Genomic DNA, 22358 nt, shown 5'->3' with positions numbered 1-22358 from the left:
TATTTTATTGTCCACCAGAAAGGCAGCAACTGCAACAATGATTACTCAGGGTTTGAACATTGTGAGAGTGATTCTAAATATAAATTGTCATTCAGGGAAAACTATTGTCTAATACCAGGTCAGAAGTAAAACATACCCTGTGAAACATTCATTGCATCACTGCAGTCATGGATTCACAATAAAATGGTTCCTGCCAAATGGTGACAGGGTATTGTCATGTACTGTTTGGTGTGTGCCAAAACAAATGTAGGAGACAGAACACAGAATGGGTCTCTGCAATCCTGCCCTCCTCGGGATTTACAGAAAGGTTTCCAGCACACAAAGGGTGCTGCAGATGACCTATAGAAATGTGAGGGCACTGGCAGCCAAGGTCACAATCTGTTTGTGCTGGCTCCCTGCTCCAGAGCAAGAGTTTATCCACTTGTGCAGGCACAGGCACCCTCACACATACCACTCATCTTCCCAGTAGGCAAAAGGGTGCAAGGGGCAGCGTGACTCGTTACCCCGGTGCCCTGGACACGTCACAACTCCACCTGTTCCAGCCCAGTTCCAAATCCGTGCCCTCTGTCCCTGCTGGGGGAGCCCAAGGATCCCTCATCTGTAAGGAAGTGCAGGGTTTGACGGCCGAGCCCTCTCTGGCACCGAGAAGCAGAAGGGAAAGACACGGACCTCTGGCACCCACTCTTTAATTCACACTGTATCACATGCTTGGAGTAGCCTGACACAGTCACATTTTGTCCTTAGCTTGAGGTCACTAAAAAAGAATCAGCCAAGAAGAGCAGAACGGAATTGCCAACTTAACTCTGCTGAGATTAAACACAAAAATCAAACTGAAACTAAGAAAACCTGAACCAAAAGCAAACAACTGGGTTTATGTGCTATTGAAACTAGTTCTGTAGAAACTAAATTATGGTGGCTCTGAAAAAGGCACCACAAATATTTATGTGCTTAATTAAAGTCTTCCAATGTGTCCACTACCTTAAAAATATTTTTTAAAAAAAGCAGTGGGGCTGTATTCAAAGATGGAAAAACCTTCAATTTGAGTAGTTTACAGAACAAGAGGTCAAAAAGCTCCATGTGGAACAAGAGCAGCATTTACAGGAATCTGCATTGTGTGGGCAGTTGACAATAACCAGCAACTTTATAAATGTTACATTTTGAGGAACTGAATTCAACTTTCTTATAATTAAGTCCTCTGAAATCAATGAGAGCCTCCATTATTTCTACCAGGCTAGAAATTGTTACAGCAAGTCTATCTAAATTCCAAAATCTCTCCTTCTGTCAAGAATAATATATACAAGGCTCTCAACTAGCACTTGAACTTTATTTTGGGGTTTTTTTCCCATTTTGCAAGTTCTTCAGCAGGAGAGCAGAACAGCAAACAACTTGATTTGCACTGTGTAGACTTGCCTCAGTGAGATCTGAGCCAGAAGCAGAAGAAATTAGTCCACACGGATATCCACAGTCCCTCCTTTAAAGGAAGCTGATTCCTTCAGAAGCGTCTCAGCCGAACGTGGCCTCACACCATCTTACTGTAAAGGTACGGCCAGAGCTCCACCCTTCCTTCCCCTGCAGGCTTCCCTGGGACAGCACCCTCTATCCCTGCTTGCAAACACTATTGCATCATAAATACTACAAGCAAAAAATGTTCCACTCAAACAGTGAATAGGAATGTGAAGGAAGCAAGAGCACACTGTTGAATGAACTAGGAAGAATAAACTATTCTCCCTGAGTCAATATTTTCTGGTTTTGGACCAAATTATTTCCCCCTTCTGCCGGTCTTGCTTGTCTGTTGAGGGTTAAGGAAATATCACAGATTATTGCTGTCACCTCTCCTGTTCCTGCTCTATAAACATTCACAGGAATTGCTAAAGAACACCTGAGGAAATGGGACCTTCTAGAGAATTTCTGTAACTCAGTAATTCTTAACAGTACAGTGGCATTTCATGTTTTGCATAAATGTCTGTCATGATATTGCTTCCTCCCTTCCTGGATCTCAGAGACCTCAACCTTTGCTGAAATTGTCACACCCTATCTTGAGCTAAAATACACACAGAACGCAATACTGCAGCTTTTAAAAGAGAAATAACACAAACCTCACACTTTTCCTAGGAATTATACTAATTAATTCAGATTTAACTAAAATCCCATGGGATTAATTCCTAATCTACATGGAGAAGATGTAGCCTTGGGCAAGTTTTCCTGATGAACTGCAGTTCTTGGCTTTAGAGTAGAAGCTCCCTGTGACAAGTGAGGAAGTAGAGGGGAGATCTCTGACAAAGAGAGGGATCATTATGACCTTCTAGGATAAACTCTGTGGATCTTTCTCTAAGGGCTGCAACAAGCTCTTGAGCAAGATGACCACTAAACTATAGCTAGGTTCCAAGAAAAAAAAAAAAAAAAGAAATACCAGTCTCCGTGATAAGATTTAAGAATAATGGAAAATCTTTGATAATATTTGGCAAGTGGCCCACATGCTACTTTCACTGTCAGTTTTGAAAATGTGGATGTGGGATGTGGATCTTACCACAAGGCTGTATTTGTCTCATTTCAGATGCTGTAGTTAAGGGCTGCAATGAAATCCCCTGCTATTACACATGAGCAGTAAGTGCTGTTCACGCCCTATCCAAGGCTCCTCCATGCCACCTGAAGCACTAACAAACAAAAAATTGAAAGAGCTGGGTAAGGTATCTCGCAAAGCTTTCCCAAGTGGCAGCAAACAGATTTTGCTCATCATGGAGCAATTGGAGCAAAACACCCCAAGTTTGGACAACTACTAGTAATGTGAATTAATGGCAAAGGCAAATCTTTTTAATGGTGTCTGTGGGAGCTGGTTTACTGGCACTGTGTGTCACTAGAAACTTTTCAGGCCCTTCAGTCAGCATTGGTGGCTTTTGCAATTCCGGCCCGGCTCTTACAACACCAGCGGTTTTTCTGGAAGCACAAGTTCCAGGAGTACCACAAGGAGTAAGGAAGGAAGACCGAGATTCCATTTCTTTCAAGCCAATGAGTATCTCTGCATGACGCAGTGTAAATATTCAAAAGATAAAAGAAGCCGCTTTGGGGATGTATCATAAATACATAGAACACATCTCGGTCATCCATGATCACTCAGCCTTGCACAGTTCCTCGGCAGCATTCGCTCTGAACAAAAGACTTATAGGGATATCCAGGCTTGGCACCTCCTCAGCGGGGTCCCGCCTCAGAGAGCGGGGGGTTTCTTTCCCTCTCTCCCCGAAAACGAGCGGACGTTTCGCTCCGTGGAACGCCGCCTCAAGTCACAAGTGACCCGAAAAAGGGGCTGCTGCTCTCCCTCAGCGACCCGGGCTACCCTCAGAGCGGCCGCCGCTGCCCTCAGAGCCATCAGCGCTGCCCTCAGCACCCGCGGGGCTCTCCCGCCTCCCCTCCCGCCGCCGCCTCAGGGGCTCCGGGGCGGGGCGAGGAAGGGGGAGCGCCGCGCGCCGCTCGTCACGTGACACGCCCCTCTCGCGCCCCTCCGCGAGCCGGGCCCCGCCCCCAGCGCTCCGCCCCCGCCGCGCCCCGGGCTCTGATTGGCTGCGGGCTGACAATGCGCGAGGCAGCGCCCCCCGCCCCGCCCCCCCCCGCCGGCTTCACCCCGGCAGCCACGCGCCGCCGGCCGTGAGCTGCCGGTGCGGCCGTTACGGGAGCGCAGTGGGCGCTGAGGGGGCCCCATGGCTGCGTCGCTGGGGCCGCTGGTGGGAGCCATCGATCAGGGCACCAGCTCCACCCGCTTCCTGGTGAGCACAGCGCGGCGATCGGGCCGGCACCGGGGGCGGGCGGCGCCCCCGCGGCCTGAGGGGAGCCAAGGCTTCCGCGCCTTCGCTCCCCTCCATCCCGGCGGGGGCCTCTGCCGTGCCCTTGGGGAAGGGCAGGGGAACGGGCCCGCAGGGCTGGGCTGTGCTGTGTTGCCCGGCTGCAGCCTCCTGTCTCCCGGAGAAGCGGCGCCGCTCGGCCCGGGGCTGCCGGATCCGCCGCTGTCCCTCAGTCGCGTTCCCGCCGCGGCGCGGGGAGCAGCGCCCGTCCCGAGGGGAGCGGTCCCGGAGCGAGCCCGGCCCCGGCGGCTCTGCCGCTGCCCCAGGGCACTGCGGGATCCCGCTGCTCTGGGCAGGCTGCACTTGCAATCTGTCAGGCTTTCAATCTGTCGGGTACCTCGCCCCGAATGGAATCAAATGGACGAGGTCCTGAGGCACTGGGGAAATAGATCCGTGCGAGTTCGGTGATGTGATTAGCTGGTGTTCAGACAATGCGATGACTCCGCTGTGTTCCCCGCTAAAATCTGCCCGGGGCCTGCTGGAGGGACTGCTGCAGCTCCAGCCCTCGTGTCAGTGCATCTTGGGCACTGTAGCTATTCAGGTGGCTGAACCTGCACACCTTGTGATTTGTTTAAACACTAGAGAAAGGTAAGTTTAAGGATAGGAGAATTAATATATTAATCATATATTTGACCCTTTAGTTGAAGGATCTGGTTATTTCTGTATTATGCAATAGGCTGTAACTAATGTTATATATGAAACTTACTGTAGATACTTCTGGTTTACAAATCTCTGCAAATGTACTGTCCCCTAGTCAGTTAAGTCATGGTAGTTTGAGTTAATTAAAGCCCTATGACAATTTCCTCCATGAAACAGAGATATTTACTAGGTATAAAATGTTGTCAAATGTGTTGTCAAAGTATGAATTGGGAAGATGAATGTTTTAGTCTGCCCTTGCTGCCTTTTTTTTTTTCTTTAATGCTTCCCCTGTGTGACATGTTCCTTCATGAAGCAGGAGACTAGAATATCTTCTTGACCTGTGCTACCATTATTACTCAATATCACGACCTTCATGCGATTGTCAAATGAGAAAACACAGCTCTGGGGGCGGAGAGAAACTCCAGACTGACAAATGACACCAGTGGGCTGTCTTGGGTGCCAGTCAGGAGTCCTTTTTGGGAACAAACTTGAAGAAGGTCCCTGTAATGCAGTAAGATAAATTGTGTCTGCTTTTATGTATATAAAAAGATATCTTTTTTCTTATCCTCAAAGGGTAAAACTACTAGAAGTAAAACTTAAGCTCTTTTTACAAGTGTTTGTACAAGTTCCTCTTAGGAGGAATTTCTTACACTACACACATTCACCAGTGGTTTCTATTGGGAAGATTTTGCCTGCCTACAAGAGGTTTCAATTGCTTCCTAATTTTTTCAAGACGTATGTTGTGTCTGCCACTTTTAAATTCTTGTATCCGTCCCAGTGTCTCTCAGTTCATGTCAACATACAGCACTGTTGTAAACTTGGCAGTGTGATCATGCCATTATGATAATAAACTTACATTATGATAATAAAGTTATATGGGCTTGAGCAAATAAGATGCATGATCACTGAGTTAAATCAGAACACAGGGGAGAGGGAGAGAAGTGGACAAAATGTGCAGAGATCTGTTACAGCTCATCTCAGTCATTCAGATAACACCTGTAAATGGAGAATTCTGGGCTGGAAAGGGATTGCTGCAGTTGGAATAGAGATTTTGCCTTGAAATGTTTTAAGCCAGAATGTAATGTATTGTTGTCTGTGCCTAAATTATTTTCTTGGCTCTGTTGATCTTTTGCTTTTAGTTGTTTTTGTTACATTTCTTAGTGATGTCTCTAGGGTTTTTTTTTTAATGTAGTGTTTCCAGTTTTTGTCTTCACCAAGTCACAAGTCAAAATCAACCTGCTGCTTACTTTTCACACTTGTGTATTCAGTAGTTCAGTGCAACTGCTATCTAACTTTTTAAATGGAAAACTTGATTTTGAGCAGGTAAAGAGTTCTCCTGGGTGAAAAGCTGTCTGGTCCAATGGGGCCAAAGAGCAGTGTCAGCAGTCCAGAGTGTAAATTTACAATTACAGGTGGCAGATTTACCAGTGGTGTCCATAGCAGTCAGTAGTGAGGGCTGATACCCCACAGGATTTTCCTGGGCAGCCATGGGGATGGGTTGGGATGTTCTCTCTCATGGGGGTGGCCAGCTGACTGAAATTCCAGTTGGACAAGGGGCCTGCCAGAATATTCATACAGTTAAACAAAGTTTAGCACTCGAGACAGAATGCTAAGAAGCTGCTTAGTGAAAAAATTCACACTCCTGCTGGACCTCAAGTTGGACACGTGTGAGCAATGCATCCTGGTGGTGGTGCACATTAAGAAAAGTTCAGACAGCAATTGTTGCCATCTGTGCAGCACTTAGGAAGCAGCATCTGGAACACTGGGTCTGATGCTGGACGCTGCAGAGGATGAGAGCTGGAAGAACTGGATTTCATCCAGCCAGAGATGGATGAAATCCATCTGCAGCACAGGGCCATGGAAGGAGGGTTGGGAGATCAGGGGTTCTTTCTTCACCAAAGAGGCTTAAGGGGTGTCCTCAGCTATGTAACCACAGTTTGTGCAGAACACAGAACTGGCCTTTTCTCAGACTTGCACAGGAAAAGACTGTGGGCAGTGAATACAAGCTGCAGCAAGTGGGATCTCCAATAGATGTAAAGAAGCAATGTTTCATTATGAGGGCTCCAGATCAGGGACTGAGAAAGGTGTGTGGAATGTCCATCTTTGCAGATATTCAGTGCCTGACTGAAAAAGGCCCTGAACAGCCTGGTTGTAAATTCAGGCTTACCTGAGCAGTGAGTCAGGCTAGGTGACCTCAAATTCAGAGTGAATTATCCTGTGTGCAGACACAAGTTTTGTCTCTCCTGCTTGTGAATGAGGAGGCTGTATGAGCACAGAGGCTGAAGGAGCACCAGAATTCAGGTGCATTTCCGTTACTGTCACTCCTCCTTTAGCCTTGCCTCTCACACAGCACACATACAGTGGTACTTTTATGCTGTAGCTTCATCCTCCACAGCCCTATTTTGGATCTTTACCTTTATTAGCTAATTTTGCAAAATGAACTACAATTATTTTTGAGATTGTAACTTTTCTGTTAAGCTGGGTTGAACATGGGTAACAGATTCAGAGTTACCAGGGAGAGCACAGTGCTCATAAGACAATTGCTTAAGGCTCATTTTCTTGAAAATATCAAGCAGGAACATAAATTGGATAGGCTAAATAAGTGTACCCAGATGACTGAATTCTGGCCAAGATGTTTCATGGAATATTTTCATCAAATGCTTTCATCTCTTGTGTTCCATCTTGTATTATTCAAGAATCATAAAAATCATACACTATAACTTCTTTTGTGAAAAGTCTTAGGATTAGGAGCTAATGGCCAGCTGAACCATTGTTTGATCTCTTGAAAGGTATTTGCTGGACAGTGTTTCTGTCATTTTATCCAGGAACAGCAAGAATTGAAAGAAGTGAAGTACCTATACAGTACTTTAAGTTATAAGTTTGTCAGTCAGACACAGGACAGGTTTTTTTTCTACCTTTGCAAAATATTTCTTTTTTCCTATACTTTGTCTCCAGAAGAAACAATCAAATAAAGCTATATCACACTGCAAGCATTCTTTCAATAAACAAAACCTGATTTTAGGTAAGGAAGACATTCATATCCATTGAGCTTTCTCTTCAGAGGGGCATTCATTTTACCCCTCTTCTGAAGTAACATGAACTTTTGGGAAAAACTTGATTATATAACTAGCAAGAAGGGTTAAAAATACTGTAAATACATTTTTCCCCCTAGCTCTTATCACTTAAAATACAGTGTAGTTTTACTTTTAAATCCCATAATTGTAAGCACCTCCTAGATGGTGAGGAAAATCTGTTCATCACGAGCCTTTCAAGAGGGGTAATTTCTAGGAGGCTTGTTAAACTTGGACTTACTCATAAATTCTGACTGTGCTACTCCCAGTTAAATACTGGACAGGGAAATGATTGTTTGTCTCTTATCCTTGCCCCAGCTAGGTTGATTTTGATGCAATTTCAGAACTCCAGCTCTGAACTTGTTTGCCTGCAAAGCCATGACTGTTCCTGCTTGCCAGAAACTCATGATGATACAGCACAGCATAACAGAAATAGCTTTTCTGCAGGCAGAGTTACATGACAAAGCTTGAGAGATGTGAAAAGTCACTTCTAAAATCTGTTTTCATTATTGTCTTTTCAGCTGTGCAGCTTCTTTCATCACTTCCATGAGCCTCCTATTTCTGTTCATTCCTTGAAAATTGTTACAACTCATTGATATTTTTTTCCACTAAGACAACAAAACATAAATGTAATACACAATAAAATGTAATAATGTGTAACTATACCCCTTTATGTGATGTGATTATATTAAAGACCCTATAAAAAGCTTCAATTAAGTGACCTCTCTGCTTGTTCACATACAGGACACCTTTGTAGGCCTTTCTTCTCTGCACTCCTGAGACTCAAGGCTCAAGCTCTGATTATCTGTTGGGAGTAGAGGGAGGATGTTATTTATTCCTTTTCTTTAATCTCTCACTAGAGAATTTGATACACATCTGGTGGCTTTCACTTTCATCTCTGTTCAAGACAGCTGTACAAGTCCAAATAGCCTAGACAATTCTTCATTTCTGCTGATAAAATTAGGGCAAAAATGACTTTGGCTTTCCCCAAACACAACTGAGAGGTCAGGAGCATAAACTTGAATCAGTTGTAAATGAATATGAAAGGATTGAAAATCTTTCCACATATCAGAATTCTGTCTATCAGTGTAGAAGTCATAGAATCATGGAATGCTTTGGGTCAGAAGGGGCCATAAATATTACCTGGTTCCACCCCCCCCACCATGGGCAGAACAGCTTCCATTAGACCAGGGTGCACAGGGCCCTGTCCAACGTGGCCTCAAACAGGGATTGCTCCCAGTGAAACTTTTTAATCCCTTGCCCTGCATAATAGGGAGTGTCTGTTGCTTTTGTTGAGAATGTCAGAAGCTTGCAGGTTTGTTTGTGATGGATTAGCAAAGTGTTTGCCTAGTTCTTCTCTATGGATGTGAAAAAATCTGTGCATTCATAGTGTTATTGCTTCCATTGAAAATGTATTCCTGTCACAGCTTATTGCTGTGTCTGCAAGCCACACACTCCACATTCACTTGATGACTTTATCTAATGGAATCTGTGCTTCCTGCTACCAGTAGGAATCCTTTGCATTACCTTCTGTTTCAAGAAATACTGAATGATTAGTGGTGAATGATTACCACATGATATTTAACATTACTAGTATGTCAGATACATAACTTATTAACGTACAGGTAAAATAAAGTCTTCTATCTGTCTTTATTCTAAAAACCTAGTAAATTTGAATATGCTTTTGGCAGGAAGGCAATTTCAAGTAAAGAAATCTTAATGCCTACATGCAAAACAACCTCTCCATTAAGTGTCTTGTGTAGCATTTTGAGATCCATATCCCATTATGCAAGTTGCTTCCTAATGTGTAGTCCTGACAGAGCTTTCTCTTTAATAGGATAGACTCCTGTCAAGCCTGAGCTGATAGATGAAACACAGATAAGTAAATAAAGTACCAATAATTCAGTGGTGCTCTTTCTATGTAATCTTTTGAGCTGATAGCAGAAAAGAATGGTCATGTACCTTTTAAAGACTTTTTTTCTGGGCGGTGAAGCTTTCAATGTTTTCCAGAGTTTGTGCTGTTTTCATCCTTGGAGGTTTTCAAGACTTGCTTAGAAAAGTTCTTGAGCAACCTGATCTAATCTCATTGCTGATCCTGCTTTGAGCAGGAGGTTGTACTAGAGATCTCTCAAGGTCCCTTTCAGCCTGAATTATTCTGCAGTTCTAATATATAAGTCAAATGTTTCTAAACATCACAGTTTCACTCTGAAGATGCTCTTTAAGGTTCCAAAGAAACTGGAGAATCAGAACTTCATCTCCTTTTTGTCAGGGTTGTTCTAATAGTTTCAGGGTAAAGTGTACTGTGTAGATGATACCAAGAGTTTATGGATTAAAAACTTTAAAAGAAACCCCTAAAATCTGTGGTATGAGAAGAGAGCATTACAAGTATAGAATAGATTCAGTTGTATCCTAGAGGGAGGATGGATATAACTGAATTTTGTTTCTTCAGCATGTGAGTGGTTTCCAAGTTGGCTCAGCTCTGCTTGCCAGGAAAAGGAGGATGGTGTCCTACTGACATGTTCTGCAGTTCACCTGAACCTGCTGCTGGATTCTACTTTCTAGGTCCCAGAAGGTTCTTCACACAAAAGATTCTGTGTGGTGCTGTGGACAAAGAGCCCTTCCCCCAGGATTGCCCCACTGCCCAGCCAGGCCCTCGGGCTCACTCTCTGTTCACTTCAGTTGAACGTTCCACCGGTAAATGTTCCCTCAGCTTGGCCTCGGCAGAGATTCCTTTTGGGAACAGTCACTGCTGGTTAATGAGGCTTGTTGTGCTTTCTCCATGAACTTCTACTGCAAGGCACAGCCTCTAACTTGGGATTCCTTGAGAACACCCATTCAGAGTCCTCATGATTCTCTGCTCTGCTGGTTCTTGTTGTAGAGTATCCAAATTTAAGTTACTTTTCTGCATGTTCTCTTTTTTGACGGGTTGTGTTGCTGCAGTGGCATTCCTTTCTTGTCAGATTGTTCATGAGCTCTGTACTTGTAGTTTGTCTTGAAACAAAATGGGTTTTGCTTAGGTACTTTCTTGTTCTTTAGTTTGATAGATTTTGTCATAGATTTTCTCATAGATTCACATAGATCTATTCACATAGATGTCCTATAGATTTTGTCATAGATGTTCACTCTTCCTAAAATGTGCTAACCCAAGAAAACACGCAGATAACTCTGGCAGTAGAGTGGCACAGCAACAGGTAAAGAAATGCTATACTCAACAACAGTGGGTATTTTACTGAGTAATATTCTAGTATGCATCAGGAGTTTAACTTCTATAACCACCACAAGAAAAAAATCTGATTCTTTTCCAACCCATTAAGGAAAAAAAAGCTGTTAAAATTGACAGAGTGACAGCAAAGTTTGCCAAAATAATCTTTGCCTACCTTAATTTTAAAAGTGTGTATCTCTGAATCCTCGTTATATAGATATTGGGGTTGATGATAGCAAATTACTATCTGTTGTCACAGCACTGCGTTTGTTCAAAATAATAAATGTTAATTATTGTTGTATAAACTTCTGTGTTCGTAGAAAATTCAATTGTGTGATTTATTTGCAGGTGTTTAATGCAGGAACAGCAGAGCTCTTGAGTCACCACCAAGTGGAACTAAAGCAAGAATTCCCTAAAGAAGGGTATGATATTTTTTTATTTTCATTTGTGTAGAGTTTGGTAGAGCTTATGAATTTTTATCTATGAGTCATCAAAACTGAAGCTGATTAATAATTCTTAGTAGCACAGCAGCTGCTATAAAAGCCTGGGCAGAAAAAATGGCATGAAACAGCTCCCACTGGGTGTGCAGAACGTGCCTGAGTTACAGAACTAAAAGTACTTGGTGTTTGGCTCTGGTCACTCATTTACATATTTCACATCTAAACTTTCACGTCTAAACATTGAAGTTTAAAACTAAAGTTTAAATGAGACTTTAACATCTCATTTAAGGTAATAAAATTGGTCATTTTTACATTTGAATCACAGTCTTCACCTTGGTGTAGAAATATCTTCCTTTGTTTTCTGAGGTTTTGTTTGTTTGTTTGTCTGTTCCTAAATGACCTACCAGTTGCTGCTAATGCCCTCTGTATAGAACAAAACAAAACTCTTTGTAACTATGTAAAACATGTTTTGTAGCTATATTTGTATTAAAATCGTCAGCTTGTTTTTCAGACTAGTATTATTTTTTCTTTTTATGTACATTTTTATTAACTGGTGTTTACTGTTTGTTAAAGATGGGTGGAACAAGATCCAAAGGAAATATTAGACTCTGTCCATGAATGTGTGGAAAGGACCTGTGAGAAAATGAAAGAACTGAACATAGACATCGCTAACATAAGAGGTACTTATGGGTAGAGGGCTTTAACATGCTATGGTTGAGCAATTCAGATACCATAGTTTTTAAATGAATAAATAGAAAGGTGGCAGCATGTGCCTGCCTCAAACAAAATGTTAAATTGTATTTGAAAGTAGTTTTTTGGGGAGGAATAATGAGAAAATAAGTGTGTGTATTAGCAATGCAGAATCTACAAACGGACTTAACCTAATCTTGTAAAATCACTGAGACGAGTGATGAAGAAATTCTGAAATTAAGTTTAGGACTTTAATTTAGGAAAGCTGTTTTCCCCTGTCAGTGTTGTTGCTGTCTCAGTTTGTGGCTGAAAAAGAAAGAGGTTTAGAGCATATAGGTTAATCAGCAAAGATGAACTCGTAGAAGTAATATTTCTGGATTATGCCTTGAAAAAATTGGAAGCTTTTTATTTCCCATTTACTTTGCTCTTCTGCTTACCTGTTCCTCCCTCCTCTCCACCTCTCCGTTCCCTCCCTCACCCCCCCAAAAGGGGAAAACAAACCTTCTGAAAAGGATACTTTCTGTTTTGTTCTGAAGCCATTGGAGTCACCAATCAGAGAGAAACAACAGTGGTTTGGGACAAGACAACTGGAGAACCTCTTTATAATGCTATTGGTAACTATGCTTTCTGAATATGTAATATCATAAAATGATCATGTTGTGGAAAAAATGCTTTTGTAGTTTCCTGTGCAAATCTGGTTGTGGCCTAGCCTAGTAATTTCTTGGATTTTTTGATGTCTGTGTTGTAAGATGTGTGTTAGCATACATACCAGTGCAGTTTAAAAAAACTCATTCCATAAAAATTGTTACTTAATAAATCACTTTATTGGTTTTCAAAAAACCCCACTATGTTCCTGAGGGGTTCCTGGCACAAAATGCTCTGACTTGCACCCAATCACTTTCTTTGAAGTTTTCAGGATGCTGGTGATTACACTTTAAAGGAAAATCCTGTTAAGTAGGTTTAATTATTGATGACTTAATGAATACTTATTAATACTCAGAGTTTTGTTTTTAACTTGCTTAGCTTTTCAGATATTGTCAGCTGAAAAATGGTAATTGTCTGGAGTTGGTTTTTTAGGTCAAGTGCCAGATATAGTTTGACATAGTATGACTGTAAAACCAGGACTTGTCTATAGTCAAATAAATTGTAGTTAACAACTTTATCTTAAACCCAGCTACACCTTGATAACTACAACACAGTCTTTTAGTAGAAAGTTTACATAGAAATAGTAAATAATCAACCTGCTATTTGTTTTAATCTCTTAGTTTAATCACAGTCATCTGCTGCATTAGTCACTTGCTTATATTCTGATAAAGTAAATACCCTGCTTCTGGAAAATCCTTCTTCTTTCTCAAATAATTTGTTCTTTTAAATCAAATTGATTTATCCAACCATTTTAATTTTTACAACAGTGCCTGTAAAATACAATGGCAATACAATATTCTTTCAACTACATGAAAAGATAAAAATAGACAGGAATTCATTGGCAAGAGCTGTGGTTTCATAGAAGCAGGCTGAACATGTCACTTTTTGTGTATTAAATCACATGATCAATTAATTTTATTCATGGTTTTAGTGTGGCTTGACCTGAGAACCCAGTCAACAGTTGAACGTCTTCTTAAAAGAATTCCTGGACACAACAAATCTTTTTTAAAGGTAGGAGACATTCCAGAACATTTTAATGGTACCTGCTGCAATCTATACTGTTTTGGATATATATGTTTAAAATTCTCCTAAACCAAGTTACTAGTAGTTTTTAGTCCCTTCTTAGCTTTTCAAATAATAAAAAATGAGCACAAGACACCAATCTGAGACTAGAAAATTTTTCATTTCCTTAAAATAAATGTTTAACACTTATTTAATATCTCACTATGGAAGTGAGACATAATCCTATGCTATCTAGCCAATATAAAATAAACATTACACACAAAAATTAAAGTCAAGTAGGAAAAAAAAGGGAAATAATTTACTGGTATGAAATGTATTATCTATTCTCGTGCCTTAATATTGAAATTAATTGCATCCAATCTGAGAACAAGGAAGATCATTCATAAAGAGCAAGATCATTCTTTTTTTGTGAGCCTATGTATAACAAATTGAAAACTAAATGCTTGTAAAGAAGTGTCACAATTGTTTGATTAATGTTGTCCTTTACTAATAGAATAAATATTATGTACTTTTATATTATATGTTTCCTCCAGGCAGGAAACAGATGTCAAAAAGTGCATAAACTTACTTGATTTTCAAGTTCTAGTAGAATGCAATTTTCATCTTTCCTGTGTTGTCCTGCCCATTTTTGTTGTTGTTACTTATTGTCTAGTCATATGGAGATGTCCTAGATAAGACAGGCCTTCTGCAAACAACTTTTTCCACGTAGATGATCTTTGAACTGCATTTAGATCAGCTTTGATCTTTATCTAGTTTTGCACTGGTCATTTGATTTTGATGTTTTCAGACTTGTGTGTTGTATGCTTAGTACTTATTTAAATAATTGCAGAAGTTCGTGGAATTTTTCTGAGTTTTGTGTGTTTTCTTTTTCCCTTACTATCACCATTTTTACATATAACTACAGTATTTATGGAAAAGATACTTGCATGATGTTTAAATTATTTTTTTTTAATTTTACAGTCTAAGACCGGTCTTCCACTTAGCACTTACTTTAGTGCAGTGAAACTTCGGTGGCTTTTGGATAATGTGGAAGAGATTAAGAAAGCAGTTGAGGATGGAAGAGCTATGTTTGGGACTATTGATTCATGGCTGATATGGGTGTGTATTTATGAGTTTGTTGTCACTCTTCTTACAGTGAATTCCCATATCATGTAAATCTCCATGCATGTGATACTTGATGCCCACTGATGACACAGTGATAAAAATCAATCAATAAAAACTACTAAAGAAATTCCAATGAGGTTCCTTGCAAGATGAAATACCAGAGTTCCTAATCCCAAGGTGAAAACTTTGTGATTTTGAAATGTTTTTGTAATTTGTTGGAGTAAGCCTGTATTTCTCCTTGACAAATGCTGTGATTTTTTTGTTTAGTGTTTGACAGGTGGAATAAATGGAGGCATTCACTGTACAGATGTCACCAATGCCAGTAGAACAATGTTGTTCAACATTCATTCCTTGGAATGGGATCCTGAGCTCTGCAAGTAAGCTCAGTTTTTCAGTAATACTATAATGTAAATAGTTTCTAACTAGTTTAAAGGTAAGAATCTCTTATCTAAACTAAGATCATCAGTACTGTTCTATTTGCTGTTGACATTAATGACTTAGATTCATTGTTCTCCAGATGTCCAGTTTATAATGGTCTGGATTAAATAAAAGTAGCAGAATCTTTCTGTAGGTGGAGGCCTGGTTCATGGAAAGAGTTTAGCTCAGTTGATTAAAGCATGATGCTAATAATGCCCAGGTTGTGGGTTCCATCCCTGTATGGGCCAATCACTTCAGATCCTTGTGGGTCCCTTCCAACTCAGAATACTGTGATTTAATAGTGTTTTTATTACTTAATCAAATTTGTACAGCAGCTGGAATGATAGCATCTCTATTTGAGACTTCAATTTACTAATAAGTGTGTTATTAACATACTGTTGGAAGAGGCATGAATTTCTATACAAAAGAGTTGGATAGGTCTTCAAAGATGGAAATATATGCTGTTTTCCTCCAAAATTCAGGGTCCACTGTAGCAAGTGGAAAAACATGTAGATTAAAAACTAGAAACAAAAGTTCCTTTATGCTTTCTGATTTAGCACTGACTACATAATTTACATTATTTTTTGTTGTATTCAGGTTCTTTGAAATTCCTATGGAGATACTTCCAAACATACGAAGCTCCTCTGAGATTTATGGTGTGATGGTATGTTTTCCAATATTTGTGTGAAATTCATCTTATAAAAATATAGCTGTATCCATTTGGATTTGACAGATTCTATAGATTAGGATTAATGGTTTTTTCTTGACCAGTATTTTTTGGTTTATGATTAGTAAGCTATTACCTACTATTATATAATGTTATAGGAAGTTGAGCATTTGCGTACTTTAATGCAGCACCGGTTCTTCTGACACAGTGGCATCTAATTAATAAACTTCAAGATTGGATAAACTGGATGTTGGGATTTTGCATTCTTTTTTCTGGTAATTTGAGCTATTCTAAATAAGAATACATGTATTTTGAGTGAACACAAGTTACAAGATGGATTTTTTTAAAATAGAATTCTAACTTCCCTGAAATATTTTTGCTAATGTGTTAATGGAGATGCCATTAGAATTCATTGTTGATGTTTATTTATGTGAAGGTTGGATAAGAGTGAGTTGTATTAAGATGAATGAGCAAGGTAAATGGAAAAAGATACTGCCTAACCACCAGAACAGAATTGCTCTTCACTTTAAATGTGAACTTCTGTTTCTCTTCCCCTTTCCATTTTTTTTTCTTTTTCTTCCTTTTGCTGGCTGTAGAAAATCTGTCCTAGCCGGGTGAGTAGAGGCTTCCATTAGGCTGACCACCTTACTCATTCTGCTCAGATGCTGTGCATTTTCATTGGTTTAAGGATTAGAAAAAGTGCACTCCTAGGCCAATAAATTTGATGTGTGTTTCCAAATCTGAGATAAAAAAAATTAGATAAAAGAAATAAGTTCATGCCAAAATTATTTCTAAAACATGATCTCAGTGTATGTGTTTGTCCTAATTTCCACACTGTTGAATATTTATTTTATAGTGAGATAAAAAATACAGCTACTAGCTAATAAATGTTAGCTATAGCATTTTATAAATGAGAAAAAGTGTCCATTCTCTCTAAAAATATTAATCCTGTGGTAGCTAAACATCAGATTCATGTAGATCTTTTTAGTGTGTTTATAAACACAGTTACCTTAAATACAGTTAATTAAAATGTGAATTAATTCAGATTGGAAATACACTTGCATGGCTTTACTGAAAATTCATTTTCACAACTGCACAAAAAACCAATTTAAGGAAACAAGTAGAAATTGTCAGGAAATAGTTAAATAATTAAAATTTTCAGGATACTCTCATTAAGTTAGCACGTGACACTGAGTAGGGCAGAATGTTGATCTGCTGGGAGGGCAGGAAGGGTCTGTGGAGGGATCTGGACAGGCTGGAGTGATGGGCTGAGACCAGTTCTGTGAGGTTCAACAAGTGCCAGGTCCTGCCCTTGGGTCACAACAACCCCAGGCAGAGCTGCAGGCTGGGGGAAGAGTGGCTGGAAAGGTGCCTGGAGGAAAAGGAGCTGGGAGTGCTGGTCAGCAGCAACAGGACATGATCCAGATGTGCCCAGGGGGCCAGGAAGGCCAATGGCACCTGGCCTGGATCAGCAATAGTGTGGCAGCAGGACCAAGGCAGGGATTGTCCCCCTGTGCTCAGCACTGGTGAGGCCACACCTCAAATCCTGTGTCCAGTTTTGGGCCTCTCACTACAGGAAAGGCATTGAGGGGCTGGAGTGAGTGCAGAGCAGGGCAGCAGAGCTGGGGAAGGGTCTGGAGCACAGGACTGATGAGGAGCAGCTGAGGGAGCTGAGGGTGTTTGGCCTGGAGAAAAGGAGGCTCAGAAGGGGACCTTACCACTCCATAACTGCCTGACAGGAGACTGTAGCCGGGGGGGGTCAATCTCTTCTCCTACGTAACAAGTGATAAAACAAGGGCCTTCACAGCTTGTCAAATATTGGAACAGGCTGCCAAGAGAAGTGGTGGAGTCACCATCCCTGGAGGTACTTAAAAGATGTATAGATGTGGCACTTATGGACATGGATTAGTGATGGACTTGGCAGTGAAGGGTTAACAGTTGGACCTGATAATCTAAGAGGTCTTTTCCAATTTAAATGATTTTATGATTCTGTAACGGGAATGTAAATGAAAAACTCTGGTAGTGTTTGTAAGAAATCCTACTTGAGACTTAAAATGCTGTATCTTAACATCAGACATCTGCCTTTGCTTAGGATGTCACCATAGCCATGTTTTTTTCCTGATCACTTTACCATTTTGCACTTTTGCATTTTACACTTGGCATTTACTGCACAGATTACACTGAACTGGATTTTCTGTGTAGTGTTATTTCAAGAAAACTTATACTAAGAACTTTTGAGGTCACATGAACTATATTTGTAAAACTTCCTGCTCTTCATTTCTTAGTGATTTAGACATGAGCTGCATTAAGCTGAAACAAAGTGTACGCCTGAACTAAGCCGTGTTGCTTTCATGACCCTTCCTTGTTTTCCTTTGAGCATTAGAAGTTTAGCTTATTTTTCATTGCCTTCAATTCTAGTCATGGAAAGCTAACTCTGAGTTTTTCTTTCACTTTTTGCAAAACAGGAATCTGGAGCTTTGACAGGTGTACCAATTTCTGGGGTAAGTCCTACTTCAACATAGCTTTTGGCATGACAGCCTAGAACTGAACATAGAGGCTAGAAGCATGAACATAGCTTCACAGGAAAAAGCTTTAAGGATGAGTGAATCCTGCTATGAATTAAGTTTTTAGTTTTTTTCTTCCAGTTGAACAGGAAGTAAACTTTTGTAGATGAATCACTGTTTGGCTTGATCCATTATTATTAAGGTCTGGCTGTGGAAATACAAGTGAGAGCTTTAGCTGGAAACTTGGTATCTCTAAGTAAATGACTAACATTACAAAATGGAAGCAAGCTCTGCTTCATATATATAAAAAAGTATATACATAATCCAGAAATGCTGAGCAAATTCTCAGTTTTTTCCAATAATGTGTAAAGATAGTAAATTTTAGTTTTATTTCTATAAATTGCTCACCATAAGTAGCACAACACATCTCATTTGCAGCTTTTACAGGGAAGAGTAATAAAAAGCATAGCTTTCCTCTGTAGGTTTTTCCTTGCTTTCAATTATCCATGTGCTACTAATAAATTAGAGTTATAGACAAATATGAAATTCATGTGAGGACATTTGCTAAAGGAAAAAAATCTTTCACTTTCAGTGCTTGGGTGACCAGCATGCTGCTCTTGTTGGGCAAATGTGCTTTCAAGATGGACAAGCAAAAAACACGTAAGTTATTAGGAAAGTAATAAGATAAACACCCTGTTCTGTTTTGAATTTAGCATTATGTTCTCTTTCAAGCAACTGCCAAACTCTTTTGTAGTTAACGTTTAATTACAGATCTACCTTTTGAGTGTGTTGACCCACAAAGTAAACCATGTCCTGACTCTTACATAGTAAAGATATTAAAGTTACATGGCTTGTGAGGTATATTTTGTAACACAGCCACTGTGAGGAAAATCTCTATGTGACAGTGGGGTTTTTCATTTTAACATTCTTCAAAACACAGATTAAAACATTTGCAGTGTCATTTAAATGGCGACCTAAGGTTAAGCAAATACAGTACGGTGAGTTAGATTGCATAGACTTGAATGACACTTTGCTTGATGGGAAAGGTCCATTTCAATTGCAGTGCTTAGTTTTGCTTTTATATCTCACTCAGAGTGGAGAATTTTATGTTTGCTTTTTCCTGTTTCTCCGCCTCTTAGTGTCCTTTGTTTAAAATAACTGATCAGTTAAATCAGGCAACTGGTATAATAAAAAATCATGGGAGGAGAAGCTGTCTGCTGAAATGACTTACTGTTCCATGTACAGCCAGGTGCTTAACTAAGCATGTAGGGACATACACACTCAAGTATGGGAGATTCACAGGTATGGCTACATATTAGTCTATCTTGTTTTAATTCATTTCTGTTATTGCTTTACTATTTCTGTTTCCAAATATAACTGAAGGCTATCTCAGGACTGGTTTAAGGTATTAGTTTTGAGGGATTTAAAAAGGTAAGGAATATTTTTCTCAAAAATGACTTCTTAGAGTAAGTTGGAGTGGTTTATAATATTTTTGTACTCCTTATATTAAACTGTGTTCCTGTAGAAGTGTGTATGCACACACATAGATGATTTGGTCTTCAAATGAGAAACATGCCATTTTTAGAAATTTTTGAATGGGATATGTCTAAAGAAAACCCTCTTTGTGAAAGGAACAAAGTTTCTTAAAATTTCCCATTTAATATTGTGAAATATTTATTTTATAAAGTTGATCTCATAATCAGCTTAAATTGAAGTAGGTAAACACTGCCACCAAAGAGGAATTTACACTTAGTTTTCAGCCATATCTCTCCTTGATTAAGTGTTAGACAAAAGAGAGAGAGGAAGACATGTGACTAGATTTTTCAGGCTGCATTCAGATCAACTTTTTGAGGATAGTTGTATCATCAGTTAATGGTGGCAAAACCTTCAAGGGTCAAAGAGTGGTGTCCTGACTCTTCACGGGGGACTCATGGATTGCAGTAACAGGTTATTCTTTAAACATTGTGGTTTTAACTTTGCTTTGTTTTCATGCTAGGTACGGAACAGGTTGTTTCTTGCTGTGCAACACAGGTCAGAAGGTCAGTTGCATTTTTGAGTTGTTTGCTTTTTTGTTTTTCACAATCTATTTAACTTCTGAAACACAACTCTATGTTAGCCATTCTTGAACTTATTAACAACAATTATATTGCCAGACAAAGGGAAAAGCACGTACTGAAATCTGAAAGAACAAAAGTAGTAATTTTTTTTAAGGTGTTTCTGTAAGATTCCATTTCCTATCTCCTTAAGTTTCCAAACAGAACTTTTCTTAACAAGTTTCATGCTCTTCCCTTGTATGTTTCCCGTCACCCAGACAGGATTGTTATATTATTTTACCATGTGCCTTTTTCCTTGTCTTGGCTGTTTTATTTCTTCTCTTCATTTTCTGTCATCATTTCTTTGTAGTTGGAGTTGAATAAATAGCACAAAACTTCTGTGGCTTCCTTCTCATTTACATCTCCCCCTAAAGACCCCCAATTCTTTTCTATAAGGAAGATGGAAAGATCTGCAGCAGCTTGTAGAAACAAGAATTACCACCAGCAATTTGAGTGCTCTATCTTAGGTGTTTATTTAGAGTCACTGATAATTTACTTTGTTTAAACTTTGCATATTTCATTTGAAAGTTTGGTCCCTTGTTTATTATAATTTGAATGTTTTTATTTAAGTATTTTCTGCCTCTGTTCATGCTTTACCTTTTCTTTTCCCTTTCCCCATTTAGTGTGTGTTTTCTGAGCATGGTCTTTTAACCACATTAGCTTACAAAATGGGCAAAGACAAACCTGCTTTTTATGCACTGGAGGTAAGTTCAGTACTTTCTTCCTTTTTGTAATGATGTATGTTCTTATTTACTTCTGTTATCTGGTACTTTTATGGTGTCTTCAGCTGTGCAGAAATGAAACTAGTTCTGTGTTATGCTTGTGTGCCTGAAGGCTTCTGTGTGGTTTTGGTTATTCCTGTCTCAAATCTATGTCATGAAATCTAATAAAAAATATTTCTTCATTGCATCATTTATACTTTCAGAGCTAGATGGCTACAACATTTTTTCTGTTACTCAGTCTCTCAAATCTTTAATAAGTACTATAAATAAAAAGCCATACATTTTGTAATACTAAGTAAGGTTTAAAAAAAGAAGGAGAAAGTACTAATGTTTCAGTTATTACCTCATAATAAAGTCATAGCTAATTTTTTTATTTTGTTCAAATGGATTTTACTTCTAACTTCTTAAAATGTGAATCAAATTTCTGGGAAAAAAATCCTCTAATCATTAAGCTTTTTTACCTCTTTCATTTAGAGGCCTACTTACAGAATTTAATTTCTCAATTCTCCAAACAAGCCTAAGGGTATCCAAATTATATAGAAAATTGTATTTACATTAAACTTTGAAGTTCATTGTTCTAAAGCTCTACTTCTGAATCACAGATCAACTGAGCACCTATTTGGCACCAACAAAATTATTATTCTTCCATCTGTGCTGCTTAATGTGCTAAGTATTGAAATATAATAATTATTCTCAAATCACATGCACTGAATGCTGATACTGAGCTTTTGTAGACAGACTGTGTTTTCCATGTGAAAGACATCACAGGATTTTCTTCACTCTGAGAATAGTTTGTGGCTTTATTAGGATGTGGGAGGCTGTTTATTTCCTTTTTCTTCCCTGAGGAAAGTGAATCTTGCATTTGCCATGACCTGGCAAACTCTAAGATTTTTGTTTTGTGTGGGTGTGTGAGAGGCTTGTTTTATTTTTAACCCTTGTTCTTAAAGCAAGACTGTCTTAAGAGTGATTTGAATTCCTGCATGCTGAAACACCTGCACTTTGCTTCTTCTTCACCTCCAAGTCTTTAATGATATTATCTGAAAACATGGCTTCAACAGAAGCCATTAAGTGTGCTTTGTCCTATATCCATTCTAGAATCTACAGTCTGCTGGTTGAGACACTGCAGAGAGACAGAAAATGTGGATTCAGCCTTTTGCTTTAATCAAACTGGTATCTTGTAATAGCCAGCTGCTTAGAAAACACCCCTGCCCCTTCTAGCAGTGGCTTGGAATGAAAATATAAAGCTGCTACTGTTTTACTTGAAATTAGTCTACTGGACTTGGCTTTGGGGTTAGATGGGAGCCATGC

General features: G+C 39.5%; 1 protein-coding gene across 3 annotated transcripts in view; it reads left to right on the top strand.

Moving 5' to 3' along the window:
• Nucleotides 1–3593: 3593 nt before the first annotated feature.
• GK (glycerol kinase) overlaps nt 3594–22358 on the top strand; it is a 33979-nt gene continuing 15214 nt past the window's right edge. The window contains exons 1-13 of one of the 3 annotated variants that reach the window (XM_014265219.3): nt 3594–3758; nt 11094–11167; nt 11759–11865; nt 12412–12489; nt 13452–13531; nt 14504–14641; nt 14915–15024; nt 15662–15728; nt 16328–16345; nt 18197–18232; nt 18828–18895; nt 20232–20274; nt 20952–21032. In XM_014265219.3, the coding sequence (XP_014120694.1) occupies nt 3693–3758; nt 11094–11167; nt 11759–11865; nt 12412–12489; nt 13452–13531; nt 14504–14641; nt 14915–15024; nt 15662–15728; nt 16328–16345; nt 18197–18232; nt 18828–18895; nt 20232–20274; nt 20952–21032 (966 nt within the window). In that variant the 5' untranslated portion in view covers nt 3594–3692. The remainder of the gene's footprint in view (nt 3759–11093; nt 11168–11758; nt 11866–12411; nt 12490–13451; nt 13532–14503; nt 14642–14914; nt 15025–15661; nt 15729–16327; nt 16346–18196; nt 18233–18827; nt 18896–20231; nt 20275–20951; nt 21033–22358) is intronic. The other 2 variants (XM_005484375.4, XM_014265220.3) reach the window with 2 other exon arrangements.

This window comes from Zonotrichia albicollis, chromosome 2, assembly GCF_047830755.1.
Source record: "Zonotrichia albicollis isolate bZonAlb1 chromosome 2, bZonAlb1.hap1, whole genome shotgun sequence".
Classification (NCBI taxonomy): domain Eukaryota; kingdom Metazoa; phylum Chordata; class Aves; order Passeriformes; family Passerellidae; genus Zonotrichia; species Zonotrichia albicollis.
Note: the sequence above shows the minus strand (reverse complement) of the source record. Positions and strands in the feature narration are given on the sequence as shown.